This window comes from Callorhinus ursinus, unplaced genomic scaffold, assembly GCF_003265705.2.
Source record: "Callorhinus ursinus isolate GAN/ISIS: 27379988/994484 unplaced genomic scaffold, GSC_fseal_2.0 scaffold39, whole genome shotgun sequence".
NCBI classification, from domain to species: Eukaryota; Metazoa; Chordata; class Mammalia; order Carnivora; family Otariidae; genus Callorhinus; species Callorhinus ursinus.
The window spans coordinates 7,636,443-7,652,431 of NW_027397101.1; the positions used below are offsets into that span (position 1 = coordinate 7,636,443).

A 15,989-nucleotide genomic window follows, 5' to 3' on the forward strand; every position below is an offset into this window, starting at 1 on the left:
GTGGTATAAGGTAGTTTGGTTGATGTCTTGCCTAAAATGTTCCAATGGCAATTTAGCTTCTTTGGGCTGCCAAAGCCCTCTCAAGAAAACGTATAGAAGTAATCATAAAGGATCAAAGATTCTAGAATGGTGTGGAATGGTGGAATGGGGCATAACAACATTAAAATTTTTTTTGTTGACAACTACATATCACCTATACTATTATTTATCTAATATTTATTCTTTCAGTCAACTCATTTAAAAAAATTTTTTGGCTTAAATTATCACCACCCTAAATGGAAAATCAGGATCATCTTCCATAAGTAGAAGATAACCATAAAAAAGAAGATGATAAAAGTATTTTTATTCAGACCTAGAAGGATACCGATGATCACAGAAGGCTGAGACCTGCTCTTTTTATTTAAAAGGGAGATTAGCAAGAAACAAAGAGCTTTCTTGCAAGAGAAAGAAATTACTTTCTTGCTATGTGACTCAGTGTTATTTAATGCTGAGTCAGTAAACCACCTAAAATCATCTTGTTTCATCAGAAACACCAGTGTAGCATAACTGCTTCATTTTCTACCCAAGATTGCACTGAAGAGAAAAAACACTGAATAAACAGACTTATACACATTGAAAAAAGTCACTGAAATACTTGAAATACCTCCCGACGTTTCCTTATTCTGTCCAGTCTTATCACTTAAAACAAGCCCTCTCCCTTTTCAACTAATAAATGAATTCTAAAGTAAACTTCAACAGAATTTGGCCAGCTCCTTTCCTCATCACAAGTCCTAGTCTAAGCCTCAATCCTCCACATCTATAGAACGTATGGCTTGAGTCGCCTGAGTGGCTGCAGTCAGCATTTTTTCCTTGACCAAATGTACTGGACAAATAATATCACTTATCACTATTTGTGCAGTAAGCAGAGCAAAGTTAGAGAGTTCTGTTTTATACAGCCTGGGCTTCCCTCCTCCTGCTCTGCACTAGCCTTTGGATAGTGTTGTCTGATGCTTGAGACAAGGCCCAAGTCGCTATGTGTTTCCACAGGAAATTCTATACTGCTTTTTTTTTTTTTTTTTTTCCACACAGTTAACTGAACAGACATACTTTAAGGAGAAAAAGAAAAAAGAAGATCCATCCCAAAGATTTTCTGCCTGGGGTTAAAGTAGGTGAAGAGACTAGACTGATTCACAAACCAATGAAGCCCTCAAGTCACCTCCAGTGAAGACCAGTCCTCTGAAATCATAAACACTGAATTTTGTAGCACTTATAAATATCTGGACTGGTCCACCCATCACTTGAGAAAAAAAACCAGAAGTGAGTCCCCTAAACTTCCATTTTCATGGCTTGACTTTAAAGACAGACAGTCACTTGAAGATGCAGCAAAACCCCTCAATCTCAAGTGACTGATGCCAAAACATCTTAAGAGCATCTCAGAAGAACATCCCTCAGAACATCCCTCATGATTGGTTTGGATAAAAACACTCAATTTTAAGAAAGCCTAAAACTGTTATTCTAAGAAGCTGTGCAATGGATGAAAAAGTGTGGGGAATGAAGGAACAGAAAAGAATGCTTGACAATTTGAAAACACAAATGAAAAAGGCTTTAAATTATAAAAAGAGCCTGTTAAAATCTCTAAAACCACACTGAAGACAAGTTTGCTTGCTCTCTTCAGAGATTATGTGGATGTGGCAACTTGAAATTAGACAAAGAGAAAATCAGAAAACTGAGAATCTCTGGAATGCCAATTAGAAGTCAATTTGAAGAAATACATTGATGCTGTTAATTTTTTCTTAATAAGGCTTGAAAGAGAAAAACAAGGACAACTTAAAAAGTGAAGGAAAATAAATTAATCAATCACTTTTAATTCATATGAGGGGTCTCCAAAATGAACAAAAATTTTTGCAGTCTAAAAATACGGCTTGAAATTCAAATTAAAAAACTTCAGTTATAGGGCACCTGGGTAGCTCAGTCGCTAAGCGTCTGCCTTTGGCTCAGGTCATGATCCCAGCTTCCTGGGATCAAGCTCCACGTCGGGCTTTCTGCTCAGTAGGGAGACTGCTTCTCCCTCTGCCTGCTGTTCCACCTGCTTTGTACTCACTCTGTCAAATAAATAAAATCTTAAAAAAAAATGGAGAAAAGCAAAGATAGCATTCAGCATTTGTTTTGCAGTGAGCCTTTATAGAGGCAGCAGGCTCCCCAATGTTTACATGATTTATATATATGTTGTAGAACTATCACCACATTGTCTGGTTAATGTCCGTCCCCACACAGTTACAATTTTTTTTTAAAGACTATTTGTGAGAGAGAGAGAGAGAGAGACAGCACAAGCAGGGGGAGCAAGCAGGCAGAGGGAGAAGCAGGCTCCCTCCAGGGAGTCTGATGCAGGGCTTGATCCCAGGACCCTGAGATCATGACCTGTGTTGAAGGCAGACACGTAACCGACTCAGGCACCTGGGCGTCCCTACAATTTTCTTCTTATGATGAGAACTTTTAAGATCTACTCTTAGCAACTTTCAAACATGCAGTACAGTATTGTTAACTTCCCTGTGCTTTTCTAAGACTGAGTCCTTGCAAGCCCAATTCTAAATATACTTTTAGTCCCAGCACAAATGCCACCTTTTATATGAAACCTCTATCACCTCACTGCTAAATTCCTAAGAGTTCTTTATTCCTCTGACCATTACTTTTAACTTATTGTTATATTCTTTGTGTTTTGTGTTGAGGACAGGGATGGGATCTTATTCATCTATGTTGTTCCTACATCTTCTGTATTACATGGTTCTCAACAAATGTGTAGAATGAATTTACACCTCTTTGAATTTGAAACTTATATTGACAATGTTTTCCATTTACATTGATAATTACTTTAAGAATGATATTGAGGATTACACAAAAACATACATTTGATTCTTTAGTACTTTTTCATATATTACTCAACTACAAAATTTTCTCACACTCAGACTTTGTTCCCAAGTTAAACTATAAGAACCTGAACTATGCCATGCCCTTTCAGCTTTGTCAATAAATTTGTTAACAAGCCCAGCACCATGACACGCATAATAAATGCTTGTTGAATAAATTAGTAAAAATACCTGGGACAGATGACAGCATTATAGTAACAATGAGGCTTCAGGCTCAGGTGACAGCAAAACAACTTTTGGAATGACTTACAGTAAATTGTATAGTACAGTGTAATTTTGGATAACTCATTAAATTTCTTAGATCATTTTCAGAATTTGCTACATTCTCAAGCTTTTAATATTAAAGATTTCTTAATTCACTAAGTCAATGTGATATACTGGGTCAAGTAAATGTTTCATTTATCTTCGTGTATTGCTTTAGCCATCACTGCTTTAATTATAAAATTACTGATGTCAATTAATTATTAAATGCACCAAAAAGATTGGAGGCTTGAAATGGAAACAGGGATCTAAAGAGACACTTAGTATTTTATATATAATATTTTTTTTACTACTACAAAGGAGAATTGACTTTTTTTTTTTTCAGGAAAAACCATATAGGAAATGAGAGGAAAGAGCTAACATATCAGAAAGAGATGTTACTTTAGCATGTTTTAACTTAGCATTTAAAATGAGTTGACATCCAAATGTCCTAATTCTATATTATGTGTAGAAACATACTATTCCAGGACCATGAAGCTGTTCGGGTAGCACTGTAGTGACTTTTCTTCCTCTACATGAATGCCTTTATAAACAACTGTTAAAGAATACTTAATGATAACACTGAATACAAAGAACTGAGGAATTTGACTTTGTACTCTTTGGCCAAGGGCCCAGAAATCCACATGACCTACCAAGCTGAAAGCAAAGGAAAAAGAATTTGGCTTTTGATTATATAAATCCATTAGTCAAATTTCTAGTAAAAAATGGAGTATTACTTTTAAAAAGTAAACCAGACCTCAAATCATGTCAGACGCTATCTAGATTTCTCACTGATTTATTCAACGACTATATATTTAATGTCTATTGGGTGCCAGTTGCTGAGGGGACAATGATGAAGACAATTGACAAGGTCTCTCTAAAAAGGAAGACAGGCATTAAATAACTGCATACAAATAATCTTGTTATAGTAATACAGTACTATGCCCTTCTTGATCTACGTCCTCAATCTATGAGTGACTGTGGTATCTCGATGCTGAGTGTGGTAAGGAGTGAGTTATGTCATATGTAATGAGATCTGTAATTAAACATTAAGTCAAAGAGAACATATAGGAAGACCTTGGTTTGTATGGATCTTTTTAGAAACTGAAAGAAAACTAGAGTGCAATAGGCCAGGGAAGATTAAGTTGAAAAGAAGCTGGTGAGGTAAGCAGGAATAGACTGAAGAGCCTTTTAAGCCCCAAGGGGACTGGGGGTGGGGGCCGGGTCTTCATTCTAAAAAGTTCACCAGAACACAGAGTTTCAAAGGTCATATTAGGATTTTGGATTTAGGAGTTAGAAAAGAATTAGTGGTTAATAATTAGTTTAGGTCCTTCACTGGGATTAAAGTTGAGCCATAAGTAATTCAGTAAATTAGTTTCTGGAAATGGCTCAGAGAATTCTTTTCAGGCAAAAGATGAATAGTTTCAGGTTGTTTTGCTTTACAAAGTTGAGTATGTAAATACATTCATTTATTGAGCACCACCTATGCACAACGCAATGAATTTCCAAACATCACCCACATCCCCTTGAAATTCAAGGTCCATCTAAATGGACAGGGAAAGAGGAGGGTGACTACATAGTAGAGCATAGATTGGCAAAGATACTGTTTTAGAACATTAACTATAGGTTTTTGAGAGCCTTTAGCAACTTTCCAGGAACACCCTCACTACCCTCTCCACTTTGATAACTAATAAATTTCAACGTGTTTCAAAGGTAGTCTTTAGGTCTATTCTTCCTGAACATTTTTTTTCTTTTAAAGATTTTATTTATTCATTTGACAGAGAGACACAGCGAGAGAGGGAACACAAGCGGGGTAGTGGGAGAGGGAGATGCAGGCCTCCCGCCGAGCACAGAGCCCGATGCGGGACTCTATCCTGGGACCCTGGGATCATGACCTGAGCCAAAGGCAGACACTTAACAACTCAGCCACGCACGCGCCCCCTTCCTGAACATTTTCAAGCCCAGACTCCATGTGATGAGGTTTAACAACATCATTATAAATGTAATGTGGATGAGTATACAATCAGCATCCCAAATAAGTTAATGGATATAAAGATTCAATAAATATAAAATCTTTTTACTTTTTTGACTTTTAAGTATAAAATCTATCTTCTTGCTTTGTGTTTTGTTTTTTAAATATTTATTTATAACTAAGCAATTACACATTGTGTGCATGTATTCCCCATGTTGTGCCTTTGTTTTTTTAATTCTAATTCCAGTATAGTTAACATACAGTGTTATATTAGTTTCAGGTGCACAATATAGTGATTTTAGCAATTCTGTACACTACTCAATGTTCATTGTGATGATAAAATCTATCTTTTATTTAAAATGAGGCATGGTCTGAAATACCACAAAGTCAAACCCTGAGAATAAGCTGACCCATAAAAACTGTTTGCTTTACAACAGAATATAAGCTCTGTAACTGGGGGAAAAACAACAACAACAAAAGCAAAAAATACTTATAAATAATTGAAGGTGTCCATATTCATTTGTTATTCTAAATTAAAAAAGGAAAATCATGTTTTATCATTTTGGAAAATCAGTCAACTATGAATAAACATCCCAGTATAAAAATAGATGGAAACTTAGAAAAGGATACATAGGACCTCTTTATACTACAATCACAACTTCTTGTGAATCTAAGATTATTTAAAAATTAAAAGTTAATAAAACATATCTGGGGTGCATTAACACAGACCGAAAACATTGGCCTGAAAGAAGATTACTTATTTTGGTCAATGGAGAATTTGGTGGTGAAATAAGAGAAAAAACTTAAAACAATGAAATCTTCAGTAAAATTTTATAACAGAGGTAATGTACAATCATGGAAAAAGGATTTAAAGCATCAGGTCTACCATTAGCAGCTCAGGTCTACCACCCACTAGGTGGGTGACCTTGGATAACATCACTTAACCTTTCAAGAGTACTGTGAAAATTAAATGTCAAGTAAAGTTTGTAAACTGTAAAACCTATACAAGTGCTAGCCATTGATTCAAATTTTCCAGCCTTAATTCCTTTTTGTAAAGGGCTGTCTTCATTTTATACAATGTATTCTTTCAAAGGAATGAGAACGCACTTTAAAAATGGTATTCAAACAAAGAAATACAGCAACTCAATTTATTACATGCAGATTCCTCTGCATTGTTGCTAACAGTTCACTGGTCCAAAATTACTAAAATACTTAAAAAACTATACATTATGTAAACAAAACATAAATAAGACAGCAGAGTTCTTTATACATATAGTTTAGTACAGGTTGTTAGGGATTTAGGAATATGTACAATTTTACATCATGGACTGCATTTTCACAATGCATAAATATATATATATATTTATATTTTTACAGAAACAAAAACAAGATTTCACTAATGACACAGAATACCATATTGTAGATACACGCTGCAATAGTCCAAATTCAAGAAGAAACATGTCAATGCAAGTGTGCAAAAGGTTAGCTTACTCCAAAAACTAGTGAAACTTGACTTTGTTCAATTTATGCAATACAGACAGGTAAATCCTAAATGTCTATTTTAAACATCCTTTTAAAACATACTCATATCAATGAGTGAAATGGAATAGATCTTTTCCTCCCCAAGAAAACAAAGCCTTGTTGCAAGCTAATGAAAAGATATATTAAAATATACACATAACTATCTATAGTGTGTTTTCAACAGTATAATAAAGTTAAAATTTTTATGGGAGTCAAAACAATGCCCCATTATTTAAAAACTGGCTCGTTTAGTCTAAATTCAAGATGCAGCTGTGTCGGGCTTCTCTAAGTCAGATGAGTGAAAAGCAGGGAAGACAGAGGCAGGATTTCGACTGGCAGATACGACAATTTGAGAGAGAGATGGAGAGAGAGAAGAAACCTTAGATGCTGGAGTATTTATGGTATTCAAAATGGCTCCTTCTGGGCTAACCAACAATTTTTTGACTGATGTGTCTAACTGAAATACTGAGGTGCTACTTGGCAATGGAGGATTAGTAGAGCAAATGGCAGAAACCAAAGATGTCTTAGCCAAAATAGTAGCAGGAGGAGACTTAATTACTGAAGTCAATGATACTGTTGGTGTGGGAGGTGGAACAGAAACTTTAGCAGTTGTGTTTATGATTTGTGGTGTTGTATGTACTGTGGGTAGAGGACTGGCATTCCCAAGAGAGTTTACAATTTTTGTAGAGCTTCTTAGAGAATGTTTCACAGGCTGCCCACTTAAAGAATTATTTGATGCTAGTGTAATCTTCTGGGCAGGGTTATCTACTGACATAGGCAGAAGGCCTTGGCCACTGTTAAGAACTAAAGGAGGTCCATATTTTGGATTACTAGATATAAGAAGAACATGGCTGCCAGCTCCAAGACCTTGTGGTGGAACAATAAACCGGGTTCCATTAATCATGATCTGAGTGCCAGGTGCCAACGGTGTACTGGTGTTGATGACTATTTTTTGCTGAATACAAGGTTCACTCAACTGACCCCCTATCACACTATTTACATTTGATGGTGCTGTAGCAGTGTGAATGGCAGAACCACCTGGAGCACAACTGTGACTGGTGGTTGATTTTACTAAAGCAGGGGACATCTGCTGGTTCGGGAGAGAAGCAAAACTGGAAATATTAATTACTTTACCTGGACTTGGTGAAAGGGGTGGCAATTCAGTCTGAGGTTTATTTGTATTTATATTTGTTGGCACTGTAGTTGAAATCCCTTGTGACTGAAACTGGACAGAAGTCCAAGATTGTCTTTTAGAAAGAGATATAGAACGTGTGGCTCCTGGTACTGTTGCCACTTGTGGAACCGTGTTGATTACTTTAGGGGATATAGTTACAGGTGTAGGCAAAGCAACAGTAACAGGGATTTGCAAAGCTGATGTTAAACATTTAGGAGACACTGTTGGTTGTGTAGTTGAAATCAGAACAGATGATGCAAGATGTCCTGTTTTCACAGTTGATATAGCCACAGTGTTTCCGAGATTTGACGTGCAAAGTCTATTTGACAAAATAGGCATAATTCTTGAAGAGGTATCATTTCCACTGACTAAAACAGGAGGTCGTGTCCCAACTGAAGCAGAGGTTGAGGTCACTGAAAGAGAACCCAAAGACACATTTGCTCCTGTTACTGAAAACATGTTTACTGCTCTTGTTGCAGAAACCACTGATTCATTAACAGGAGTAATATTTTGACTCACAAAATTTGAGCTTACTGGAATTGAATTACCACTTGTTGACAATGGCAAGACATAGCCCTTGGTACTTTTTTCTTCTCCATTTGGGGTTACATTTTGCAATATGTTAATTGATGGTATAGCTGGCACACTTCCTGAACTATTTACAATTGCTTGACCTATGTTTAGTCCAATTTTCACATCTTTTATCTGAGACACAGTTGGTGATGAATTTATTTTTATTGGAGCTCCCACTGTAGATGGAATTAGTACTATCTGGGGTTGTTCTGGAGTCTTAACATATGTTTTATTCAAGGGGGGAGGAAGAGTTTGTTTTAATGGTTCTGCCACAATAGTTGGAGTTGAAGTGCCACTAGGAATTGGAGCATTAATAAAAACTAATTTCTGGGTAGAAACACCTGTGGATGTTGGTGCAGGTGTCACATTAATTGCAGTTCCACTGCCAGAAGAAAGAACTGACGGAGCTGACACAAGCATAAGTTTGTGAACCGCAGTCCCACTGATCACATCTCCACTTGCTGCTGTTGCTTCTGATTTTGTAACAGGGAAACTTTTTGTGAAGTAATCTACTTGTTGCTGTTTACTTGGAGTATGAATAACATTTGCACTGGTTTGTCCAAAATTTCCTGTTGATATGTTAATTACACTTACTGAATTATTTGCTGTTGATGGCAGTAGAGTGCCAGAAGAAACAGAGGACTTCAAGGGAGAAGAAGGCATGTGTGAAGCTTTATCTATCATGTGGCCCAAATTACCACTGCAGGAAGGTTGGCCTAATGTAAGCTTGAGATTCTTTCCCACTGATGGATTAAAGCCAGATGGAATGGAAACAGAAGTTGATGTTTGGCTAAAAGGTGGGAGACTAGAAATAGTAGTCATTCCAACTGTGGGTGAAAAAACAGAGGATGATGAAGTTGTTGATCTGGGCACCAGAAATGCCTGAAGATGAGGAGCAAAAGTGAAAACTGAACTTGCACATAAGCTATTGGGTGAATTTTGATCTGGACTGGTCTGTACTTTTACAACTCCAGTGTTCCCACCTCGTGTCCTAACAAGAATTGACTGTGAATCTCTTATACACACAGTTTTCAGTTCTTGCTTTGCTTCAGAACAATCAGCAGTTTGTTGTGCAAAACAGTTGAGGGAACTACCAGGATTTGGAGACCCACTTAGTGTTGTTGCTGATAACAGAGGCTGACCTGTTGAGGAAATGGTGGATGAAGCAATGGACTGGGAGAATATAGCTGCTGAAACTGCATTCTTGACTTTTCCTGACTCACTCTGGCTAGTCTTAACTGGAGGTGTTAATAAGTTACTTATGGAGGTTACAGGTGACAAAGGCTGTGGCCTACCACTATTCACATTTGACAAAGGTGTAATCGTCCTATTAGGTAGTTGGTTAGAAACAGTTCCTGTTGAGCTGACAAGAACTGATGCTAAAGAAGAGTTTACATTTGCTGTCTGTGGGAAAGATGAACAATGCTGTCCTGCACCTTTCTGTTGAAGTGGCAGTATTTCTTTTGCAACTGCTTTCCCTTCCTTGTGCTGAATCACAAAATTCTTGGGCAGAATGAGAACCTGCTGCATGATTTTTTCTCCTGTTTTAGGATCTAGCACAGGTTGCATCTGAATCTTCACAGAGCTGTTTTGGAGATCTATGGGCAACCACTGGCCACAAGGCATTTTGTATACCATTTGTAAAGGACCTTTTGTACTGGTGTGGCAGGTCAATGCTGGCTTTATGGGGCTTGCTTCTAGAGGAGATATAACTGGTTTATCCACTGCAGGAGCACTTCTACCTGTGGAAGGGGGCAGTTGATTTGTTAAGGTCACTTTGTTCCCAATATTCTTTGCAAGCAAGGCCTGAATAGGTTTGGTCCCTTTCTGGAGAAAAGATACTGGTGTCGAATCCACTGAGGCAAGTGACTCTGGAAACAGTGACTCTGTATGCCTTACTTCATTCAAACAGTCAATCTGCATCACACCTTCTACATGCTCAACTGTTGTCTCATTTGTGCTTAACTTGGCTTTCTTCCTTGGGGAAAGCTCTTTTGTGCTATCATCCAGATAATTAATTTGTTTAGATGGTCGTTTAAGTGTTTTAGGCAGTATCTTCGGAACATCTTTAGAAGGTAATTCTTTTTTCAACAACTTGCTTCTGGGCATAGGAAAATCTATTTCTGACAGTTTCATATCATCTGAAAATTATAAAAGCAAGCATTTTGTTTAAATAAAACAGCAACTCAATAGCAATAATAAGACTAATTATAAAAAAGCAAGTCAATCTCTGAACTGGCAATTTATTAAGAAATCTACTTTAGGATGATTCAAAATTGGAAATTAAGGTAAGGCGATCTTTGATATTTTGATAGCATAACCATTCCCAAGAACAACTATGTATTAATGAGAGAATTATTTTTGTTCAAACTCTACTAATTCTGCTGCCAATATAAATGCAAAGGAAAATTCACATCTCTTATAGAGATATTCAAACCAGCAATTAGAGCCCGGAATTCTAATCTAGTTTCAGAGACTCTAAAGGATAAAAAAATGTTCAGCTTTTCCTGGTGTTTAATTATTCATTCCTACAGTAAAAAATTTATGTTCATATCTGGTCAAACTGGGTTGATGAGAAGCTACTCTTTTTTAATGCACCAAAGACATGAAAAACAACAGGTTAATACTTTCTAACCACAGATTTTTCACACTAACCTCATATAATGAAAGGAAGTTATTTAACTAGAACAGAAAAAAAATAACTAGATTTACAGAATAACATAATCTGATAAATTGAAATGAACTACAGATAATCTAATCCAGCCTCCTTATTAGAATTATATGTCCACTCTGAGGTATCATTTGGCCATCAACCTTGGTCACTTCTCATAAAAAAAATCTTCACAGTATTAGGGACTTGTCAAGTTCCATTTAAAACAAATATCAAAAACAGTGCTTCAAAAATAGTAATAATAAAAAGAAGATGAACCTAATTTAGGGGTATTATAGAATCAAAGATGTGTGGTCTGTAATGTGCAAAGACATGCCTACAGTTCAGAGGCAGGCACTGGCTCCAGAAACTCCTAGAAATATAATAATGACTCCAAGGAATCTTTTATAAGAACACAGGACACTTCAAACTATACCAAATTTTCCTAATCAATACACGTCATTACCCAGATTATCTTTTACCTCAACAAAAGATACTAAAACTTTTCTTTATGGTTTTAGTTGTTGATTTAAAGAAAAGTTTTCATAACTACCTGAATCAATATGATCTTTCTCCAGGATATCTAGAAGTTCTGTGGAGTCTACAGACTTACTAATTTCTACTTTAGGAGATTCTTTTCCAGGATCTCCTTCACCTTCTTCAGTAGTCCACAGTTCTCTAGTAAATTTATCATGATCAGGCTGTCTTCTGAAATCATCATAGTCTTTCTTTAGGCGGCTCCTGAAATAAAATGCCCGACATAACAAACAATACATACGTATTAAACTCTTGGAAGCTAAACTAACTTTTATTAAACAATACCTTGAAATACTTTCAATTAAGTCACTAAAGGCTACATTATCAACAATAGCCAAACTATGGAAAGAGCGCAAATGTCCACTAACTGATGAATGGATAAAGAAGATGTGGTATATATACAGAACGGAATATTACTCAGCCATCAAAAAGAATAGTCTTGCCATTTGCAACAACGTGAACAGAGCTAGAGTGTATTATGCTAAGTGAGATAAGTCAGTCAGAGAAAGACAAATACCATATGACTTCACTCATATGTGGAATTTAAGAAACAAAACAGATAAACATATGGGGGGGTAGAAAAAAAGAGAGCAAGAGATGAGAACAAACCATAAGAGACTCTTAATGATAAAGAACAAACAGGTTGATGTCGGAATGTGGGTGGAGGATGGGCTAGATGGGTGATGGGTGTTAAGGAGGGCATTTGTTATGATGAACACTGGGTGTTGTAAGTGATGAACCACTGAATTCTACTCCTGAAACCAATACTGCACTGTATGTTAACTAACTAGGATTTAAATAAAATTTCAAAGAAAAAAAGTCACTAAAAGCTATATTTTAGGGGCGCCTGGGTGGCTCAGTGTGTTAAACGTCTGCCTTTGGCTCAGGTCATGATCCCAGATTCCTGGGATCGAGCCCTGCATCAGGTTTCCTGCTCAGCAGAGAGCCTGCTTCTCCCTCTCCCTCTGCTGCTCCCCCTCTCTCTCTGTAAAATATATAAATAAAATCTTAAAAAAAAAAAAAAGCTATGTTTTAATCTCAAGTGTACCTCAGATGCTTTACTCAGTCTTGCCAACATTTATCTTTAAAGAGAAAACCTAGGGGGTGGGTAGGCATAAGAAATTGAAAAAGATTATATATACAATTTCAGAATAGAGTGTTCAAACATATCACCAATTTGTCTTTCTAAAGGCTGCTGATAGACCTATTAAATGAGAGAAAGGTAACTTTTTTCTAGCTGCACAAACAGAAATAGAGTTGAAATAGTTTTATAATTACTGATTACAATATAGTGAAAAAGGCCATTTAAAAAAGTTAATCAAATTCTAAACACTCCACCAAAAAACTACTAGAACTAATAAATGAATTCAGTAAAGTTGCAGGATACAAAATTAGTACCTAGAAATTGGTAGTATTTCCATACACTAATAACAAAGTAGCAGGAAGAGAAATTAAGAAAACAATTCCATTTACAATTCACCAAAAAGAATAAAATGCCCAGGAATAAACTTAAACAAAGAGGTGAAAGACCTGTACTCTGAAAACTATAGAACACTGATGAAAGGAATTAAAGATGACACAAATGGAAAGATAACTATGCTCATCGACTGGAAGAATTAATACTGTTAAATGTTCACACTGCCCAAAGCAATCTACAGATTCAATGCAATCACTATCAAAATACCAAAAGCATTTTTCACAAAACTAGAGGAAATAATACTAAAATTTGTATGGAACTACAAAAGACCCCAAACTGCTCAAGCAATTTTGAGCAAAAACAAAGCTGTAGGTATCACAATTACAGATTTCTAGATATACTATAAAGCTGAAGTAATCAAAATAGTATGTTACTTAAACAAAACTAGACACACAGATCAAGGGAACAGAATGAAGACCCCAGAAATAAACCCACACTTATATGGTCAATTAATTTATGACATAAAAGGCAAGGCTATACAATGGGAAAAAGTCTCTTCAATAAATGGTGCTTGGAAAACTGAACAGCTACATGTAAAAGAATGAAACTGGACTGCTTTCTAACACCATATACCAAAATAAACCCCAAATAATTAAAGACCTAAATGTGAGACCTAAAACTACAAAAATCTTAGAACCAGGCAGTAATTTCTCTAACACTGGCATGGCAACATTATTTCTAGATTTGTTTCGTTTTCTAAAACAAGGGATACAAAAGCAAAAATAAACTATTGGGACTATAAAAATATAAAAAGCTTCTGCACAGCAAAGGAAACCATCAACAAAATAAGGCTGAATGGAAAAAGGTATTTGCAATGATATATCCAATAAAGGGTTACTAACCAAAATATATAAAGAACTTAACAACTCAACACCAAAAAGCAAACAATCTGATTAAAAAATGGGCAGAGGACCTGAATAGACATATTTCCAAAGAAGACATACAGATGGCCAATAGACACATGAAAAGATGCTCAGCATCATCAGAGAAATACAAATCAAAACTACAATGAGATATCACCTTACACCTGTCAGAATGGCAAAAATCAAAAAGGAAGTAACACATGTTGGCAAGGATGTGGAGAAAAACGAATGCTTGTACACTGTTGGTGGGAATGTAAATTGGTAGAGCCACTGTGGAAAACAGTATGGAGTTTTCTCAAAAAAGTAAAAAACAGAAATACCATATGATCTGATAATTCCACTACTGGGTATTTACCCAAAGAAAAACACTAATTCTAAAGGATATATGCACCCCTGTGTTCACCATAGCATTATTTATAATAGCCAAGATTTGGAAGCAACCTAAGTGCCCATAGACAAATGGATAAGGGAGATGTGGTATATGTGTGTGTGTGTGTGTGCGTGCACACACACACACCCTCTCTCTCTCTCTCTCTCTCTCACACACACACACACACACACACACACACACACACACACACACAGAGGAATATTATGCAGCCTTGAGAAAGGATGAGATCATGCCATTTGCAACAGTATGGATAGATCCAGAGGATATTGTGCTAAGTGATATAAGTCAGTCAGAGAAAGAAAAATACCATATGATTTCACTCATGAAATCTAAAAAAAAAAAACAAGTGAATAAACATACAACAAAAAAGCAGAGCCTAACCTTATAAATACAGAGAACAAACTGATGGTTGTCAGAGGGGAAGGGGTGTGGGGGATGGACAAAATGCGTGAAGGAAGTTGGAGATATAGGCTTCCAGTTTGGGAATGAGTAAGTCACAAGAGTAAAAGGTATACCATAAGGAATACAGTCAATGATATTTTAATAGTGTTGTATGGTGACAGATGGCACTTACACTTTGGGTGAGCATAGAATTATGTATAAACTTGTCCAATCACTATGTTGTACTCCTGAAACTACTATAACATCATGTGCCACCTATACTCAAAAAAGTTATTTTTTAAAAAGTTAACCAAGAAATTTTAGGAAACAGTACCTACTATTTTTGATTTATATAGAGTAGCAAATTTTTTAAAAAAATCTATCATTTAATCCTGAGAGTAATCTAAACATTTCAATCTCACTAGAAATATTTTTTTAATTAAGTATAGATAAAGTTGAAAAGTAATCTTTCAGAGACCCTTTTCACATAAAAACACAACAGCTATGTTTCCATAAAACTATGGAAAGATGGAAACATTTCCAAATGACACAATATTTTAGAGATCCTTTTACTTTCAACTGAGTTTCTCTATCCTACTCCTAAACTTTATCTTAGTTTATTTTGTTTAAAAAAATCTGAAAATATATTTTTCAATTTATATTTACTACAAATTCTTATCTGTGCATACTATGGTTTAAGTCTCACCTCTGACACCACTGAAGAGCTATGAGACTTTGGGGAAGCTCCTTAAACTTTCAGTTTACATCTTACAATGTGGATAATAATAGTAGTTACCTCCTAGTATGTGTGGTATATAGGATAACTGTAAAATTAATTTCCTTTTAGAAATATCTACATGGGGGTTGTATGAAGTTCCTTCCTTTTCAGCCCTCTTCTCGCTCTCAGCTATTTTGTTTATTTTCTTTTCAGGGAAAATATAAGCAATCAGACAAGCCCATTCATATGCTCGCATCTCATCTGCCACTTAAGACCTTCATTTGTACCCAAGTTCCATCTTCCTATCTAAGCTAATCCCTCTCTTTATGCATCCTCTCTCATCTATCCATGGATATTACTCTACCAAATGTCCCTTCCTTTTCCTGAGTCCATTTTAGCCTCTCTATTAGCTCATTCCTACCAGTATACAGAATGCTATTTCTCCACTAATGAAAACAACTTGACTCCAACTTGTCCTTCCAGCTACTGCCCTATTTCTCTGCTTGACTTTGTAACAAAACTCCCAATTCCTCTCCCCTAATTCTCTTGAACAGACTCTACCTTACTGAACATTCCTTCTCAGTCGCTT

General features: G+C 36.1%; 1 protein-coding gene across 3 annotated transcripts in view; it reads right to left on the minus strand.

Moving 5' to 3' along the window:
• Window positions 1-5,929: 5,929 nt before the first annotated feature.
• BRD10 (bromodomain containing 10) overlaps window positions 5,930-15,989 on the minus strand; it is a 151,272-nt gene continuing 141,212 nt past the window's right edge. For all 3 annotated transcript variants that reach the window (XM_073880747.1, XM_073880746.1, XM_025887834.2), the window contains 2 exons: window positions 11,587-11,774; window positions 5,930-10,524 (listed from right to left, as the gene is read on the minus strand). In XM_073880747.1, the coding sequence (XP_073736848.1) occupies window positions 6,896-10,524; window positions 11,587-11,774 (3,817 nt within the window). In that variant the 3' untranslated portion in view covers window positions 5,930-6,895. The remainder of the gene's footprint in view (window positions 10,525-11,586; window positions 11,775-15,989) is intronic.